The 20,831-nt window shown below is 44.4% G+C and overlaps 1 protein-coding gene across 2 annotated transcripts in view; it reads right to left on the bottom strand.

Moving 5' to 3' along the window:
* Positions 1-2,588: 2,588 nt before the first annotated feature.
* LOC137435026 (pleckstrin) overlaps positions 2,589-20,831 on the bottom strand; it is a 54,259-nt gene continuing 36,016 nt past the window's right edge. For both annotated transcript variants that reach the window (XM_068128391.2, XM_078784821.1), the window contains 5 exons: positions 19,284-19,474; positions 17,321-17,428; positions 11,844-11,927; positions 6,716-6,797; positions 2,589-3,172 (listed from right to left, as the gene is read on the bottom strand). In XM_068128391.2, coding sequence (XP_067984492.1) covers positions 3,051-3,172; positions 6,716-6,797; positions 11,844-11,927; positions 17,321-17,428; positions 19,284-19,474 — 587 coding nt within the window. In that variant the 3' untranslated portion in view covers positions 2,589-3,050. The remainder of the gene's footprint in view (positions 3,173-6,715; positions 6,798-11,843; positions 11,928-17,320; positions 17,429-19,283; positions 19,475-20,831) is intronic.

Here is a 20,831-nt window from a genome sequence, read left to right as displayed (position 1 = left end):
GACACGGCCTTACCCTAAGACACATAATAAGATATAAGCTACTGAACAAGGGTTTTATCGGGTCCTGCAATGTGGTGTTTCATGGAATAACTACCGAGACGCCCTTTGACCTTTACACTACGGAGGTATTTACAAGGAATCATTACATTTTACAGAGGGTGATATTTACAACAATTTACTATACAATACAACACAATAAAAAAAACACAATCCTCATATCCGCAACAATATATATATATATATATATATATATATATATTAAAAATCGAGTTGGCTGACAGCGCTTCCCTGCCTCAAACCGATGTTCACACTGCACTCCTTTGACATTCTAGGATCAACCAAAACTCTTCCCTTCATTCCCTTATACATCCACATTATTGATGCAAAATTTCATTCCGAAAGTCCCAGCCGGCTCCGAGATACGACTCGTAAATTTATACAGTTCAGAAATTTGGAATGTTGGGGAGTGCAGGGAAGAAAAAAAATCGTTTAAATAATTTTTTTCATGGTTGTTTAGTACTGACTCCTATAGGTCTACGAAACTCTGTTGCTAAAGAAGACTCTAAGATCTCACCAGGCATGCATTAAGATAACTAGCAACGGTACCCGCCCTACGGGTGGGGCTTCAAACAGGAGGCCCAAATGAAAAGGAAAAATATCAGAAATTGAAGGCTTTTTTATTTTAAACGATTTATATAAACATCCGTTAAATCATATCACACGCAAATCATCAAAATCTTAACAGTATTTGTAGAATTTCAATAAAAGCCACATCACTGTTCATAAAAAAACCCCAAAAAAAACCTTTAGAGACCATTTTTCCCCACAAAGAGGGGGTTGGCCTTTTTCGGGCACCGTGGTTGTTGTTGTTTTTGTTGGTCCCCTTTTTGAAGCAATGTTTTACGGCCGGATGCCCTTCCTGCCGCCAACCCTGTTTGTCGCGTTTTACGTTCATATCGGTAAATATTATTCCATCGTGTTTGGAAAAACTGGAAAAATTGGGAAAACAATATAGCCTATTTTACTCCAGGGGGTCCCAGGAATACCCACCCAAAATTTCGTTGCGATCGGTTCAGCCGTTTTTGCGGTACCTGGGAACAGATGGACAGACGGACATTTGGTGAATTATAGTAAGATGGTTGGGGGTAAATTGCCACTCCTCCACTTCGCTCCGTCCTTTGGCATGAAAACAAATCAAAGCCTGGGTTATTTAATAAGTCTGCAGATTATACTTTATACTCGGGCAGTATCATTCTTCTCGTGGAATTCTTCCCTCGACTATTTCAGGCACCCAGGCTTAACCCACATTTCCGACATGCTGGAGTTCAGTACGTTGTATGAGCTTGGAAGACCGTACACATTGCAACACAGTAATATAGATTTCATCGTTAACTCGAGTTCATAGAACACCATATCCGGTGCAGTCTTGAGAAAAAGGGCATGGGAGGGTCTTTTAAACTATTGCTTTGCGTTTCAGAGCACAATCTACATTTCCTTCAAGCCGCCATTTTGTCTCAATCTCGTTTCCCCAATGCTGAGGGAGCGCGAGCGGAAAATTTGATTGGTCGAGATGGCGTAATACTTTGTCCAACTACTACAAGTAGACTAGTGCGCTGCAGTGCTCAAGTATATAATTCAATTTAAATAAAATAAAGGTTTCAAATGCTGCAAAAAACGTTTTGTTTAGAGGTTTGTCAGAAGTTTACCGCCATTGACGCAGCGTTTTTTACACCACCTTATTTAACACATTACATTAGTTATTTGTGCCTGTTGTTTGTGTCCTTTATAACATCACTAAAAACAGTAAGTCTCCTGTTTGTAATGATTTTCAATTTTGTTTGACTGCCAGGCAGGTAGACAGAGTAAAAAATAATTACCTTACTCCTCCGCACATGAGCAATCGAGACGACATTCTGTACAATTTGCCAAATTCGGAGCCAAAGTTACTGCTAAACTGCAGTTTCATGTTCCGAGTCATGTTCCGATTTGTGTTCTAGTGTTCAAAAAGTAACATTCAATTGATATCAAGTAGCTCCTCAATCATAGACTGCCATCTGTAGATGCACAGACAGACAGACAGAACCAATTGCTTAACCCTATTTTTCGCTTTGCGCGCGTGGGTTCATATGTGCGAGTTCCATGTACAACACATGTCGTGTCTTCCTGTGCCAACAAAACAGGTCTCCTGCCTGCAGTTCAGACGACATCAGCAGCAGACGATGAATTTACCGACTGCTTTCCTGGAAGTCCTAGCTGTGTCCATGTGTTTTTTTTACCTCTCCCACCCCCCACCCCTGTTCCCACGCTTCCTCCCCCCCATGCCCTCTCCCTTCCACAGATCTCCCGATGTCCCTGCTCTCAAATGTTGCACTTGTGTGCTTCCCCCTCTCTCCCCATCTTGTCTCCCGCTCCCTTTATTTCGTCTTACGTGTCCGTTTGTTTTTTTGTCATTAATGTTGGCTCTTGCAAGAACCTCGATCTTGTATACAAATAAATAAATAAAAATCGGCGGGCGTAATGAGAAAACATGGCTGGCATATCAGCACAGGAAAGTAACAGCGGAGCAAAACAATCCACAGAAGCATTCATTGAATGGATGAGAATTTATAAAGTGTCAAAACTTCGGGTACATCTCATACGCAATACATTGTAAATAGGTTTGTGGCCAAAATCAAAGATAGAAAAAAAAAAAGATGTACTGAATATGATGAGTTGGCAATGTAGTTTTAAAGAGGCAAGCATAGCATTGCGACTCGCATCGTTGATGCTTAAAGTTGCACGAAAAACTTCATTTGTTTACATCCTGTGTGAAACTACAAAAAGGCTCTAACTACAGTATACAGCATACGTCATACACCTACCCCTACCACACGGAAGAACTTTGGAAAAAGCAAAACTTTAAACGATAAAACTTTCCGACTTCAATTGCCACGTGGTACTGATGTCACTGGTTCAGTTTCGACCCCCTTGCTAAAATGCCATTATTTCCTTATTATCGTGACCTCTGACCCCCTCCTCATACCAACGCATTTGACCAGGGAGCTTACATATTAGCAGAGTTTTTTTAATGCCTGCAGCCATTGTTGCCTCTCATCTGCCGAGGCCGCCTTCACGTAGTAATGTACGTCGTCACGCGTGATGATGTGGATCAAAAGTTCTTCACTCTTTTCTCCTGCAGGGCATGGGAGGGGGAAATAAAATGGGAGTTTCACCGAAATGCACTCGAACCTGCCTTCTGCATCCCCTGTTTTATGTGGACGTATTATGTGGACGTATTATGTGGACAATTTTGCATACCTCATGCAGCCGTTTCAACAAGGTGGGCGAATGCAAATCAAATATGCTTTGTTTGTTTTATTACTTGCAAAATATATTGCTTGGCCTTGTGTGTTGTTACTTGGCAAAAAAAAAGAAAAAAAATTGCAAGTATGTTGATCACTCCGGTTTGTGTGTGTGTTTGTGTGTTTGTCTGTCCGCTCATTTGTACTTGCCTGAAGGTCACAATTTGAAACCGATCTTCACGAAACTTCACCAAATGGTAGAGTTCGTGGTCCGAAAAATCCTATATATTTTTTAGGTCAAAAGTAGAGTTCGTGGTCCGAAAAATCCTATATATTTTTGAGGTCAACATAGGCCAAAGCATCCGGCCGTAAAACATTGCTTCAAAAAGGGGACCAAAAAACAACAACTACCACGGTCCCCGAAAAGGCCAACCCCCGCTTTGCGGGGAAAAATGGCCTCTAAACGGTGGTTTATAGGCCAAAGGTCAACCACTTTTTTTCAAATTTCTAAAATCCTCAATTTTCATCCGATTGACTTGGAATTTGAATGTGATTTTCATATCGGCTAACTGAATTCAACCACCAACTATTTTTAAGATCAGCATAGGCCAAAAGGTCAACATAGGCCAAAAGTCAACAACAATTTCAAATTTCTAATTTCTAAAATCCTTAATTTTCATCCGATTCACTTTAAATTTGAATGGGATTTACATATCAGCAAACTGAATTCAACCACCAACTATTTTTGAGATCAGCATAGGCCAAAGGGTCAACATTGGCCAAAGGTCAACAACAATTTCAAATTTCTAAAATCCTCAATTTTCATCCGATTCACTTGAAATTTGAATGGGATTTACATATCAGCAAACTATTTTTTTCAACCAACAACCAACATTCAACATTCAACGACACATTCAACCAACATTCAACCACCAACTATTTTTGAGATCACCATAGGCCAAAAGAGCAACATAGGCCAAAGGTCAACAACAATTTCAAATTTCTAAAATCGTCAATTTTCATCCGATTGACTTGAAATTTGAATTGGATTTGCATATCAGGTCACTGAATTCAACCACCAACTATTTGTGAGGTCAAAAGGATGCTCTACTGAGTGCCATTCTGCTTTGTTCTCTTTTGCCAAGTGTCGCTCTATGAGTGATTTTTCATTCTGTCTGTTTGTCTGTGTCAATCGCCTCCAGGTCACAATTCTAAACCGATCGTCATGAAACTTAACCTAGTTGTAGACGTAGTCACAACTGAGAAGCCTCTTGATTTTGAGGTCAAAGATCAAAGGTCATCTTGAGGTCAAATTTCTAAAATTGTCATTGTTCATCCAATTGACTTGAAAGTTGAACAGTATTTGTACATTGAGTCACTAAATTGGGAAAACAACTATTTGAGATCAAACGGTCAAAGGTCAACTCAAGGTCAAACTTCCAAAATCATCAATTTTCATCCGATTAACCTGAAAATTAAAGAGCTAATGCATACTACATCACGGAATTGGAAAACCAGCTATTTTGGGGTCAAAGGTCAATTCAAGGTCAAACTTATAAATCATTAATTTTCACCTGAATAATAATCAATCCGCGTCCGATTGAACCGAGCTTCGATTACAATCGTCACTTTAAATCTTAATGAAATGGATTTGATGTATCCATGGATGTATCCATTTGATGTATCGATGGCAACTTTTTTGGGGGACAAAAGGGGGTTTGGGTTTTGCAAGTATTGTGCTCTGCACGTCTTTCTTGTTTGTTTGTCATTGCAATATAAGCAGGCAACAATATATATGCATGATTTTATATTATTTATGTTATATATTGCACTATAATGCAATTTTTTTCCTGTACAAGAGCGAGGTTCATGGAAGAGCAAATTTTAATTTACAGTGGGGTTGGGGGCAATAATTGGGCACAACGGGTAAGGGAATAAAGAAACAGGAAAAGGAGAGAGAAGGGGAGGAAACACTGAAATCGGCTATTAATATAGGGTTGGATTAGCACAGGTTAATGGGGTTAATAAAGATCATGGGTCAGGATGGGGGATGACATGAGCCAGCCTGTTTGAACCCTTGGAGGGACAAGTGGGAAAGAACGGTCTCTGGAAGGCGGTTCCATAGATGGGGGGAGAAGCTAGGAATAAAAGAGTTGAGGTGTATAGACATAACTATGTGAGGGCTACTGGAAGACCAGAGGACCGAGAGAGCAGAGGAGCAATATCTGAGAAGAAACGTGAGAAAACAGAGACCACCAACCTGCCTGCGATGTGAATGCACCCAAAACGATGAAACACTTTCTTTTCTTTTTTGTATACAAGATCGAGGCTCGTGTAAGAGCTAACATTAATGACAAAAAAAACAAATGGACACATAAGACAAAATAAAGGGAGCGGGACACCAGACTGGGAAGCACACAAGAGGATGGGGAGCACGAGGCTGGGGAGAGGGGGAAGCACACAAGTACAACATTTGAGAGCAGGGAGATCTGTGGGAGGGAGAGGGCTTGGGGGGAGGAGGCGTGGGAAGGGGGGGGGGGTGAAGGAGGTAGAAAACACATGGAGTAAAAAAAAAAAACTTAAACTGAAACGCCTCAAAATCAAAAGTTTGTTTTCTGAAAATTTTATTTTATTTGTTTTTTGACATATGCGTTTGAAGTATGTTGCTGCGCATTCAAGCCCATGTAAGAAAGAGCTTATAGATGCATCACATGCTGTTTCTAGGGCATTTGGAGACCTTTTACGAGTTCCAAGGACATTGGTTAAACAAAATTGATAAAATCAACACAATAGATGGGATGTTAACCTAGGAATGGGATTTTAACCTGGGATCCAGCATCAATACTAATATAAGAGCCTGTGGACAATAGGATGCTTATGAGAAGATCAAAAGTTGTCTCAAATCTTTCTAAATGGAGCATCCATCATAAGATCTGAAACTATCTGCAAGCAAAGTTTACCAGGAGTCTCACATAACCAACAACTTGGTTTTTGGACTTTGTCTAGGCCGCTGATGCAGTGCCCCAATTACCAGTGAACTGGTACTCAATTTTCCGACCTCAGAGGGATGACAGGCTGAGTCGACCCCCCTGGTGTTAATTCAGCGATCGACCGGGATTGGAACCCAGGATCCTCGGATCCCAAGCCGGCACCCAAACCGCTAAGCCAACACCAGTCTCTCTAGGATACTGACGCAGTTAACACTGCAACGGGATCTTAAGATCACCTTCAAACGATGACGTACTTCACAAAGCAGAATTCCACATTCTGCCAAGAAGCAAATGACTGTACAGCACATTTCTCATGTAAGACTGTCTTTCCACCACATCTTTGCAATAAATATTTAGTAATGTATTTTGATGATTTTGCACTTTGTGAGTCGGACAGTAAATTAAATGTTGGAATGCTTAAAACAGCTGAAGGTGCAAACGTACCAGGTGGCAGGTTGCTTGCATCCATGGCAGAGATGATGCAGCCTTTGATGCAGAAACCGCCCAAAGGATTACGCATGTTTTCCTGAACAAACAAAAAGGTTTTCCATGAAAAGCAGTACTGGACAAGCAAATGCTATGGTTCTGTACAAGGTCGGCCTATGAGGGACGTGATCTTACATCGCCATTTGATGGTCGCCATTTTGAATCGTGTTTATCAACTTTACAGCAGAACAACTTGGAGACAAAATTTTCTTTTTCAACTTTTCATGGTTTCGTCTGGTTATCCTTGAAACAAAAAAGCAAAAGCATCATCTGCATCATGCGTGGAATTCCTCGGCAATCCTGGGTGAAGCAGAAAGATGTTGTCGGACGCAGTTGTAGAAAATAAAAATTTGCTTATTTAGAAGATTTCTCTGGGAATTTAATCCTTCAATGTGTAGTTCCAGATTTATTGTATTGTATAATATTCATGGATCTGGATTGTGAATGTGTTCCAAGAGACCATGATGCCTCGTTTCCATGCACCACTCAACCCGGGTTCTCTCCCAACCCACATTGTATCGTCTCTCCAAGCCAAGTGAAAAGCTCGTGTTTCCGTTCAGTGGGCTGTGGAAAATACATCCAGGCTCGCTAGTCCAATCCATGGTCTGAGGTGTGCTGCTAGGCCTGAGAGAAATTCTCCATCTACAAGCGATTTCAGAACTTGAATGTGGATCTCACCACCTAGCGATAAGCTCACATCCCGTCTTTTAATGTTTCGCAATGTCTCTTCTCTTCTGCCATACCCAGTGCTTTTGCAATGATAACAAGAAAGAGCAATCAGAGATTGCAGACCCTCGCCAGGATGTATTTTCAGTGGTTTTTAAGTCTTTTGTGTTAAAACAAATATGGCGGCCGAACCACCTGACCGATGACGTCATCATTTTTTTTTTTTCAAAACGAATTTATTTATTCCTAGATGATGCTCAATAAATTTCATCTTGATCTGATGAAGTTTTGTACTTGAAGAATTATGACATCATAATGGAGGCACCTATGACATCATCATTCACACATTTTATTCCCCATGGAGAGATCTTTACAATGAGCCATGTCTCAATTTTTTCTATTCAGCACTTTCGGAGATATACAGGTGCAAAGGTTTTCGATTTTTCCAAGATGGCGGCCGAACCACGTGACCGATGACGTCACGATTATAATTTTAAAAATTATACAGGTGGAGTTCCACCTATGGTGAAAATTTCCTGTCAATCGGACCTACGGTTGCAGAGAAAATCATATTTATCCTGTGCGGACAAACGGACTCAAATGCAATACCCTCTCCTCTGGCGAGGGTAACCAGTGTGTGCCAAGGACGATTTTGCCCTTCTCGCCCAAAACATGCCATCTTTCCTTTTGGTTTGACTCAAAATATGGACATCCACTCATCACCTGATTGACCGGCCCTCATCCCATTGCACGTCCACCTGCGTTGGGAATAGGCCAGGATCAAAATGTGGGCTTGCTCGCTTTGACGACCTAAACTGGGATGGTTAATTGCATGAAGTATCAGGGGCAGCAGTGTTTTCAAGCCAGGTTGAGTGGTGCTTGGAAACGAACGACATGTTCATTTAGCTGAATGCCTCAACTCTGTGTTTGCCTCTAAATCTTGTGTCCCAAACCCATCCCTCTCTGTACCCACCGTACCCAGTCGTACCCAGCTGCTCCTGGACTCTGTGTCCTTTCCTCCTGACAAGGTGGAAAAGTTTCTGTCAACCCTCGACTCGGATTCTGCAACTGGACCTGACGGCATCAGCCCACGGGTCCTAAAATCCTGTTCTTCCGCTCTTTCACTCCCTCTCTGTTCTCTTCACCCTCTCTTTTGCTCAAGGTCATCTTCCATCTGCTTGGAAATCTGCCAACATCACCGCTTTGCACAAAAAAGGTGCAAAAACAGATCCCAGCAACTACAGACCAATCAGCCTTCTCCCAATTATCAACAAAGTCATGGAATCCATCATTGCTTCAGATATGAAATCTTTCCTCTTCTCCAATGGCTTGATCTCTGATCATCAATTTGGTTTCAGACCTGGACACTCTACTCTGGACATGCTGCTTCTGCTTTCACAACAATGGATGGAGGTCCTCAATGCCAAACAGGAAATTAGAGCAGTCTCCCTTGACATATCATGTGCCTTCGATACGGTCTGGCACCCCGCTCTGCTCACCAAACTCTCCTCTTTTGGTATCCATGGAAATCTCCACGCATAACTGGCGGACTTCCTCTCTAGTCATAGTCAACGTGTGGCCCTGAATGGGTTTCTCTCATCTCCTCTTCCTGTTCAGGCTGGAGTTCCCCAAGGCAGTGTTCTGGGCCCTGTGCTTTTTCTGGTCTTCATCAATGATCTCTCTGACTCTCTTGAAAATCCTCTCTATCTCTTTGCTGATGACTCTACTCTCGGTCGCTCTATTCTTCATCCCTCAGATCGGCAGTCTGCAGCCTCCTCACTCTCTGCAGACCTGGACAAAATCACAGACTGGGCAAACAAGTGGAACATGTCTTTCAATCCTGACAAATCTCACACTCTTACGATGTCTCTCCGAAAAGACCGACTGGACAACCCTCCCATCCACTTTCTGAATAATCCTCTCCAAGAAGTTCTGTCACTCAAGCTTTTGGGTCTCACTATCTGCCATGATCTTTCCTGGGAAAACCACATTTCAAATCTGGCCTCCAAAGCCAGTCGCCGACTGGGCATCCTCCGTCATGCGAAGTCCTTCCTTGGCACACCTGAGCTCCTCACCACATACAAGGCTTTCATCTGCAGCTCAATGGAATACTGCTCTCCCCTCTGGGCTGGTGCTCCTGCCTCACACCTAGCTCGTCTTCACGCTGTTGAAACCAAAGCATTCAGAATCATTGCAATCTCCCGCGATGAAGCTAACTCCAAGGGCCTCTCACTCACTCACCGCAGGCATGTTGGTGGTCTTTCCGTCTTCTACCGACTCCTCTCTGGCCTTGCCCCCCCCCCCCAGCTCTCTCTGGGCTCTGTCCCGCAAATATTCCTACAGGTCGCACAAGATCTGCCTGCAACCCTCTTATGGTTAAACTGCCAAAATCAAGACTCTCTGCTCACCTTCAGCTCCTTCATTCCTCTTTTCTCCCGCCTCTGGAACAAACTCCCTCACTCTCTTCAATCCCACTCCACCCTCCAGGTCTTTAAAACAGCTGTTCACCACCATCTCTTATCTTCCCCCATCCAAAACCTTGATCTTTTCTACCCCCACTAATTTCACCCCAATTCCACTTTTTTGAAATACCAACTTCTGTCCTGGAAGTCCTTGGTGTCCTTGTGTTTTATACTTCTCCCTCCCCCCCCCCCCTTCCCACGCCTCCTCCCCCCAAGCCCTCTCCCTTCCACACATCTCCCTGCTCTCAAATGTTGTGTTTGTGTGCTTCCCCTTCTCTCCCCATCTTGTCTTCCGCTCCCTCTTTTTATATATTTTGTTTGTCTGGTTGATTTGTTTGTGAAGTAAATGTTAGCGCTTTCACGAGCCTCGATTCAATATACAAAAAAAAAAAGAAAAAAAAAAGCCAACTTCCATTAGCTGGCAGTTTGAGTTACCGTGATTCTTTTCGGCTATTTTCCCAAAGCAGGCCGAAGCGAGATGGGTGTAAGTACGTCACAACACAGACCAATTCAATTGATGAGTTGGACAAGCCTTCGTTTAGACCTAGGTTTCATCGGACTTATAAAACAATAAACTGGCCACTTATCCTGAAACTTGATCGTCTCCTGACATTAAGCTGACATCTCATCCTGATTATTTTTCTGGTTTATACAACAACACAACAACAACATGCATTTTAAGGCCATTTTCCCTGCAAGAGCGGGGGTTAGCCTTGCGGTCCCCACGACAATCTTCTCCATCTTGCCCTATGTTCTGCATCTCTCCTTGTTAACCCCCTTGCCCACATTTCTTCTTCCACCATCTTTAGCCAAGTCTTTCTCGGTCTTCCCCGTCCTCTACTTCCTTCTACATTCATTTCCATCACTTTTCTCAACCAGTCACTTTCATCCTTCCTCAACACATGACCAAACCATCTCAACCTGTTCCTCTTCACAGCATCAATCACAGGCTCCATTCCCATCATTTTTCGCAATTCATCATTTGTCTTCCTCTCTCTCAACGATACTCCGCACATCCATCGAACCATTCGCATTTCCACCCTTTCCAACCTTCGTTGCTGCTCTACGTTCATTACCCATGTCTCGCTCCCATAAATCACAACACTTCTCACACATGCAGCATACACCTTTCCCTTCAGCTTCAACGACACTCCCCTCCTCATCAGCACGCCACTCAGTTCCCGAAACTTCTTCCATGCACATCTCACTCGAGCAACCGTTGCCGAGTCAGATCCAGCTTCTCCATTCAGCATGTCTCCGAGGTAACAAAATGTTTTCACACCTTCCAGCTTCACGCCGTCTCCAAGATCCAACTCAACATTTCCTCCATCTGCAGCTCCCTCTGTGCACACCTTACATTTGAATGTAGCTGCCACACTAGTTAATGACCCTCTCAGACCACAACATTTTTGATAAACCCACTCAGCGCACATTGTATATTGAATGGAGTTCACTCCGACACCCTTCCTGCACACAGCACAGGGCCACTTCCCAGTTCTTCCAGCACCACACCACGGCAGCCCGGTCAGCACCACACCACGGCAGCCCGGTCAGCACCACACCACGGCGGCCTGGTCAGCACCACACCATGTCGGCCCGGTCAGCACCACACCACTTCGGCCCGGTCAGCACCACACCACATCAGCCCGGTCAGCACCACACCACGGCGGCCCGGTCAGCACCACACCACATTTGCCCGGTCAGCACCACGTCGGCCCGGTTATCACCACACCCTTGGAAAGGACTTCGATGCTGTGGAGAGATCGAAGCAAGCCTCCTTGCTCAAGCGGACCGGAAGCGGAAGCTCTGGTTTATGTTTTGGTTTAATCGATAACATCCCTATCTCATTTAGGACATCATTTGAAACAGGCAAATGGATTACCTAATGTGATGCCTTAACCATGTACAGACCATTTCCTTATTTTCCAATCTATAATTTATTTGACCAGTGGCCTTACCTTTGATGGATCAAAGTAATGCAAGTAGGCTGGGTCATCCCTCAGGACAAACTTCCTGATTTTCCAGTTGTTCCGTTTATGTCCCTGTGGAAGACATTACAGATTAAATCCTCATACACTACAGGAATAAGGTGATGTTTGCCTCGTCATGTCTGTCACAGCTATACAGTAGGAGTTCCATATTGTAGGACTTTTTTTTTTACATCAACATGATCTTAAAGTAAACAACACCAGCATTCGGTATTTGGACCTAGACTAGGGTAGACATTTGGACTTAGACTAGGGTTGAGATTTGCACCTAGAATAGGGTCAGGATTTGCACCTAGACTAGGGTCAAGATGTGCACCTAGACTAGGGTCAAGCTTTGGACCTAGACTAGGGTCGACATTTGGACCTGGACAGATTAGGGTCGAGATTTGGACCTAGACTAGGGTCGACATTTGGATCTAGACAGATTAGGGTCGAGATTTGGACCTAGACTAGGGTCGAGATTTGGACCTAGACAGATTAGGGTCGAGATTTGGACCCAGACTAGGGTCAATATTTGGACCTAGACAGATTAGGGTCTAGATTTGGACCGAGACAGACTCGGGCCGAGATTTGGACCTAGACTAGGGTCGACATTTGGACATAGACTAGGGTAGAGATTTGGACCTAGACTCGGGTCGACATTTGGACATAGACTAGGGTAGAGATTTGGACCTAGACTCGGGTCGACATTTGGACCTAGACTAGGGTTGACATTTGGACCTAGACTAGGCTCGACATTTGGACCCAGACTAGGGTCTAGATTTGGACCTAGACAGACTCGGGTCGATATTTTGACCTAGACTAGGGTCGACATTTGGACCTAGACTAGGGTAGAGATTTGCACCAAGAATAGGGTCAGGATTTGCACCTAGACTTGGGTCGAGATTTGGACCTAGACTAGGGTAGACATTTGGACCTAGACTAGGGTCTAGATTTGGACCTAGACTAGGGTCGAGATTTGGACCTAGACTAGGGTCGACATTTGGACCCAGACTCGGGTCTAGATTTGGACCTAGACAGACTGGGGTCGATATTTTGACCTAGACTAGGGTCGACATTTGTACCTAGACTAGGGTAGAGATTTGCACCTAGAATAGGGTCAGGATTTGCACCTAGACTAGGGTCGACATTTCGACCTAGACTAGGGTCTAGATTTGGACCTAGACTAGGGTCGAGATTTGGACCGAGACTAGGGTCGACATTTGGACCCAGACTAGGGTCTATATTTGGTCCTAGACAGACTCGGGTCGATATTTTGACCTAGACTAGGGTCGACATTTGGACCTAGACTAGGGTAGAGATTTGCACCTAGAATAGGGTCAGGATTTGCACCTAGACTAGGGTCGAGATTTGGACCTAGACTAAGGGAGAGATTTGGACCTAGACAGACTCGGGTCGACATTTGGACCTAGACTAGGGTCGAGATTTGTACCTAGACTAGGGTCGACATTTGTACCTAGACTAGGGTCGAGATTTGTACCTAGACTAGGGTCGAGATTTGTACCTAGACTAGGGTCGAGATTTTGACCTAGACTAGCATCGACATTTCGACTCGGACGAGCTCAGGTGTGAGTGTACATACCCCTTGGGCCTACGATATCCTGCCAGTCCAATTGTACAATAATGTTTTGATGGAACATGCATGAAGGACGCACACAAATCGCTGCAACCTATGGATGTAAGGGACCATCTTTAATATGTTGGCAATTATGGGGTAATTGTGCTGAAACTCTTTTCTATTCTTCTCCACCTCTTCATCCTCCTTACCCCCACAATTCTTCATTATGTACATTATAAATAGATGGCTCCGCTTGTTCATTAATTGTGTGGAATACTTAGGAATCTTAAATACAATATTTCAAAACTACAGTCAAGCCTGGGAATGCTTCCAAAGTTTTAAATGGAACCTAAGGAGTTTGTCACGTTTTTACTTTACATGTGAACGATCGATTTGAGGGAAATGGAGACCGAATGGTTCCTAAACATGACTTACACTAACGATTGCAGCAATTGGCGGAGAGTTGGTTTAAAATGGCACAACTCGGATTCCTGAAATGTTTTGTACCCGGTGGCACTCGGGCAGGGACAAGATGTTTGTGGATGACGAATCTACCATTGATTCTGCCCGTCTTGTACATAAATGGACCATGACATCACAGTTGCCACAAGTTGCTAAGAACCACAAGATATCCCATGGCATGAAAAATGTTCATTAAACAATGATCAAGGAGATCAATGCATTGTTTTATTTTCTTTCTAAAAAAGGAAATAAGAGCTTTCTAGACCCAACTGTGGGTTTGATTCCCGACCCGATAATAAATTGCCATTCCGGTGCTCCGAAAGGAAGAGTGTTGCATCAATGCGACTGCGAGCTGCGATGGAGGTTGAGCCAAGTGTCCCCTCACTTAATAGTCACTTGTGTGATGTTAAAGATCCTTTTTGAAAAGAGTCGACCAAAACTCAAAATTCCTTCCCAAACCTACAACACCTTGTGACAGAGTGGTAACCTATCCGGGGTTGGTTCCCAGCTAACACAACACCGTTGGGCCAACGTTGGCATTTGGTCAATTGGTCGCAAGCGAATTGTTGACGTCGGGGTAACGTTGCCTATTGCTTGCAATCGCGACGTCTATTTTCCAACGTCGGCCTAACGTTGCCTATTGCTTGCAATCGCGACGTCTATTTTCCAACGTCGGCCTAACGTTGCCTATTGGTTGCAATCGCGACGTCTATTTTCCAACGTCGGCCTAACGTTGCCTATTGCTTGCAATCGCGACGTCTATTTTCCAACGTCGGCCTAACGTTGCCTATTGGTTGCAATCGCGACGTCTATTTTCCAACGTCGGCCTAACGTTGCCTATTGGTTGCAATCGCGACGTCTATTTTCCAACATCGGCCTAACGTTGCCTATTTGCTGCAATCGCGACGTCTATTTTCCAACATCGGCCTAACGTTGCCTATTGGTTGCAATCGCGACGTCTATTTTCCAACATCGGCCTAACGTTGCCTATTTGCTGCAATCGCGACGTCTATTTTCCAACGTCGGCCTAACGTTGCCTATTTGCTGCAATCGCGACGTTTATTTTCCAACGTCGGCCTAACGTTGCCTATTGGTTGCAATCGCGACGTCTATTTTCCAACGTCGGCCTAACGTTGCCTATTTGCTGCAATCGCGACGTCTATTTTCCAACGTCGGCCTAACGTTGCCTATTGGTTGCAATCGCGACGTCTATTTTCCAACGTCGGCCTAACGTTACCTATTTGCTGCAATCGCGACGTCTATTTTCCAACGTCGGCCTAACGTTGCCTATTTGCTGCAATCGCGACGTCTATTTTCCAACATCGGCCTAACGTTGCCTATTGGTTGCAATCGCGACGTCTATTTTCCAACATCGGCCTAACGTTGCCTATTTGCTGCAATCGCGACGTCTATTTTCCAACGTCGGCCTAACGTTGCCTATTGGTTGCAATCGCGACGTCTATTTTCCAACGTCGGCCTAACGTTGCCTATTGGTTGCAATCGCGACGTCTATTTTCCAACATCGGCCTAACGTTGCCTATTGGTTGCAATCGCGACGTCTATTTTCCAACGTCGGCCTAACGTTGCCTATTGGTTGCAATCGCGACGTCTATTTTCCAACGTCGGTCTAACGTTGCCTATTTGCTGCAATCGCGACGTCTATTTTCCAACGTCGGCCTAACGTTGCCTATTGGTTGCAATCGCGACGTCTATTTTCCAACGTCGGCCTAACGTTGCCTATTTGCTGCAATCGCGACGTCTATTTTCCAACGTCGGCCTAACGTTGCCTATTTGCTGCAATCGCGACGTCTATTTTCCAACGTCGGCCTAACGTTGCCTATTGGTTGCAATCGCGACGTCTATTTTCCAACATCGGCCTAACGTTGCCTATTTGCTGCAATCGCGACGTCTATTTTCCAACATCGGCCTAACGTTACCTATTGGTTGCAATCGCGACGTCTATTTTCCAACATCGGCCTAACGTTGCCTATTTGCTGCAATCGCGACGTCTATTTTCCAACGTCGGCCTAACGTTGCCTATTTGCTGCAATCGCGACGTCTATTTTCCAACGTCGGCCTAACGTTGCCTATTTGCTGCAATCGCGACGTCTATTTTCCAACGTCGGCCTAACGTTGCCTATTGGTTGCAATCGCGACGTCTTTTCCAACGTCGGCCTAACGTTACCTATTTGCTGCAATCGCGACGTCTATTTTCCAACGTCGGCCTAACGTTGCCTATTGGTTGCAATCGCGACGTCTATTTTCCAACGTCGGCCTAACGTTGCCTATTTGCTGCAATCGCGACGTCTATTTTCCAACGTCGGCCTAACGTTGCCTATTGGTTGCAATCGCGACGTCTATTTTCCAACGTCGGCCTAACGTTGCCTATTGGTTGCAATCGCGACGTCTATTTTCCAACATCGGCCTAACGTTGCCTATTGGTTGCAATCGCGACGTCTATTTTCCAACGTCGGCCTAACGTTGCCTATTGGTTGCAATCGCGACGTCTATTTTCCAACGTCGGTCTAACGTTGCCTATTTGCTGCAATCGCGACGTCTATTTTCCAACGTCGGCCTAACGTTGCCTATTGGTTGCAATCGCGACGTCTATTTTCCAACGTCGGCCTAACGTTGCCTATTTGCTGCAATCGCGACGTCTATTTTCCAACGTCGGCCTAACGTTGCCTATTTGCTGCAATCGCGACGTCTATTTTCCAACGTCGGCCTAACGTTGCCTATTGGTTGCAATCGCGACGTCTATTTTCCAACATCGGCCTAACGTTGCCTATTGGTTGCAATCGCGACGTCTATTTTCCAACATCGGCCTAACGTTGCCTATTTGCTGCAATCGCGACGTCTATTTTCCAACATCGGCCTAACGTTGCCTATTGGTTGCAATCGCGACGTCTATTTTCCAACATCGGCCTAACGTTGCCTATTTGCTGCAATCGCGACGTCTATTTTCCAACGTCGGCCTAACGTTGCCTATTTGCTGCAATCGCGACGTCTATTTTCCAACGTCGGCCTAACGTTGCCTATTGGTTGCAATCGCGACGTCTATTTTCCAACGTCGGCCTAACGTTGCCTATTTGCTGCAATCGCGACGTCTATTTTCCAACGTCGGCCTAACGTTGCCTATTGGTTGCAATCGCGACGTCTATTTTCCAACGTCGGCCTAACGTTACCTATTTGCTGCAATCGCGACGTCTATTTTCCAACGTCGGCCTAACGTTGCCTATTGGTTGCAATCGCGACGTCTATTTTCCAACGTCGGCCTAACGTTGCCTATTTGCTGCAATCGCGACGTCTATTTTCCAACGTCGGCCTAACGGTGTTGTGTTAGCTGGGTTCTCAGCCGAGGAATCGTTCACGACTTGGAGAGAAGTGTCCACAAGGAGTATGGGACTTGGACTTTCACTGTTGACACCTGCTTCATGAGGCAGCCTTGCTTCACGATTCTTCCTCTGAAGCCCTCTCGTAAGATATCGTTGTCATCGTCGCTGGAGTCAGCTCCGATATAGTGCCTGCTGTCGGTCTGTGGGACCAAGGAGAGACCAGCACGTTACACCAACACCTACTCTCCTGGATCCTTCCACTGACAGATGTGTGGATGGAATGTTCAAAATAAATAAAAGAACATCTTTCATGAGATTACGTCATTCATTTTTAGAACAAACATATTTAACGTAAGAACAATGCGGGACTTGAAATGATTGAGGAAGAAAAAAAGGCAGATCAGACAGAAGGTGCCAGGTAGACTTCCAAAGTGGAGGAATAACTGGATGAATGGATGATAGTTATACTGTATGTACAGTGCCTTCAGAAAGTATTCACACCCCTTGACTTTTGCCCATTTTGTTGTTACAGCCTGAATTAAAAATGTATTAAATTGCTATTTTTTTGTCACTGATCGACACATAATACCCCATAATGTCAAAGTGGAACTTTTTTTTTTTTTAGAAATCTTTACAAAATAATTTAAAATGAAAAGCTGGAACGTCAAATTTACACAAGTATTCAACCCCTTTTCGATGGCACTTCAAATTGAGCTCAGGTGCATGCAATTTCCTTTATTCATCCTTGAGATGTCTCTACAACTTGATTGGAGTCCACCTGTGGCCAATTCAATAGAATGGGCATGATTTAGAAAGAAACAAACCTTTCTATATAAGGTCCCACAGTTAACAGTTCATGTCAGAGCAGAAACTCTACCATTGAGTCCAAGGAACTGACCGTAGAACTCTGAGATAGAATTGTGTGAAGGCAGAGATCTGGGGAAGGGTATAAACAATTTCTAGAGTGTTGAAAGTTCCCAAGAGCATAGTGATCGCCATCATGAGGAAATGGAAAGAATATGGAACTACCCAGACTCTTCCTAGAGATGGCCGTCTGACCAAACTGAGCGACCAAGCAAGAAGTACCTTGGTCAGGGAGGTGACCAAGAATCCAATGACCATTGACCAAACTACAGAGTTCCTTGGCCGAGATGGCAGAACCTGCCACAAGGACAACAGTCTTTGCAGCACTTCACAGATCTAGGCTTTATGGGAGAGTGGACAGGCAGAAGCCACTCCTGAGAAAAAGGAACATAACAGCATCCTGGGAGTTTGCAAAAAGGCAGGTGAGACTCAGAGCATGAGGCAAAATATTCTGTGGTCTGATGAGACGAAAATTGAACTCTTTGGCCTGAATGGAAAACGCTACGTCTGGTGGAAACTGAGCGCAGCTCATCGCCCATCCAACACCAAGTGGTGGCAGCATCATGCGATGGGGATGGTTTTCAGAGGCAGGGACTGGGAGACTTGTAAGGATGGAAAGAACAAGAAATGGAACCAAATACAGGCAAATCCTTGAGGGGAACCTGCTTGAGATTGCAAAATACCTTAGACTGCAGCAAAGATTTACATTCCAACAGTACAACGACCCCAAGCATACAGCCAAAGCAACACTGGAATGGCTTCAGAACAAGAACGTGAAAGTCTTTGAGTGGCCCAGCCAAAGCCCGGACTTGAATCCCATTGAAAATCTGTGAAAAGACCTGAAGATTGCTGTTCACCAACACTCCCCATCCGAAGTATTGACTCGGGGTGGGGGGGGGGGGGGGGTGGATGCGGGTGAATAATTGTGTAAATTAGATATTTTTGTATTTAACTTTCAATAAATTTGCACGAATTTCTAAAAAGCAAAATTCCACTTTGACATTATGGGTTATTTATTATGTGTGATCAGTGACAAAAATATCTCAATTTAACCCATATTAAATTCAGGCTGTAACACAACAAAATGTGAAAAAAGTCAAGGGGTGTGAATACTTTCTGAAGGTAATGTATGTGTGGATGTATGTATGTAAACACGAAGGCCTCGACAGGAGATTAGGAAGGTAGTCATACAAAGCAATAGAGGGCGTCGAGTTCATCAAGAAAACGTTTGGTCTCGTCCTGTTCGGTGCGGGCACATTCCTTGGCCATGCTGCCCATGGGCCGCAGATACGCTTCGCCAAGCAGCATACTGCCCGTTTGCACGGCACTGGCACGAGAAATGATACCGCCCACAGACATGAGCCAGTTCACTACACTGGCACCTGCAGCACACGTGAATGAAAGAAGGCATTTATTTAATGGCCTATGCCTTCGGTTCTCCTTTAACACACTCGGTATCCTCGGCACTAGACCGTTGTCTTCTACTAGACGATGAATATTATGTGCTGAATTATTACATACTGTATAGTGTCTGGCAGAGCTTAGGGGCTCGATGTGTGTTTCTTTGTGTGTGTGTGTGTGTGTGTGTGTGTGTGTGTGTATATATACACTACCGGTCAAAAGTTTTAGAACACCTCAATTTTTCCAGTTTTTATTGAAATTTACGCAGTTTAATGTCTCGATGTACTCTGAAATTAAGCATAGAACAAATAAACAATTGGAGATAAAAATTAATAAATCATAGAATCATTTTGTTTAACGAAATTTAATTTAAATTTTTGACTCTGCAAAGTAGCCACCTTTTGCAGATATAACCGCCGAACACACTCGTGGCATTCTTTCTACAATGGAAATCAAATATTGTTCGGGAAGTTCTTCCGAACGCTGCTGCAGAAGTTCCCACAAATGTGTTGCACTTGTAGGTTGCTTTGCTTTCACCCTTCTGTCCAGTTCATCCCAAACCAGCTCGATGGGGTTTAAGTCTGGAGACTGTGCTGGACATTCCATGATTTGAAGCCTACCGTCTTGTTCTTTTCCTCGAAGGTAGTTTTGACATCACCTGGAGGTGTGTTTGGGGTCATTATCTTGCTGTGGGATGAACCCCTGACCAACGAGGTGTATACCAGAGGGTATTGCATGGCGCTGCAAAATGTTGTGGAAGCCCTTTTGGTTCAGGGTGCCAGTCACTCTGTGCAAGTCGCCGACTCTGGATCCAGCAAAAGAGCCCCAGACCATCACGCTTCCTCCTCCATGTTTGACAGTTGGTGTCACACACTGAGGAACCATCCTTTCGCCTACTCGACGGCGTACAAAAACCATGCGTGATGAACCAAAGATTTCAAATTTTTATTCATCGGCCCATAAGACCTTCTTCCAGTCTTCAGTCGTCCACTGGTGGTGCTTCATGCCCAGGCAAGCCTCTTTTTCTTATTTTCTCATTTCAGCAATGGCTTTCTTCCTGCCACTCGACCTGTCAAACCTGCAGCTCGAAGTCTTCTCTTCACAGTTGAAACTGAGACTTGCTTACTTCGACCAGTGTTAAGCTGTGCTTGAAGCTGTTGTCCTGTGAGCCGCCTATCACGCAAGCTGTTGACTCTCAGAAACTTGTCTTCTGATTCTGTTGTGGCTTTGGGTCTGCCAGACCTCTTCCTGTCAGAGTTTCCTCCAGTTTCCAATGTACTACTTCCTGCAGTGCAATATTGTCCAAATAATGCTTCAGAGGGTGTAATAACAGTCTGT

The sequence above is a fragment of the Myxine glutinosa genome, chromosome 9 (assembly GCF_964187855.1).
Source record: "Myxine glutinosa chromosome 9, kmMyxGlut1.1, whole genome shotgun sequence".
In the NCBI taxonomy this organism is placed as follows: Eukaryota; Metazoa; Chordata; class Myxini; order Myxiniformes; family Myxinidae; genus Myxine; species Myxine glutinosa.
This window is presented reverse-complemented; position numbering and strand designations above follow the sequence as displayed.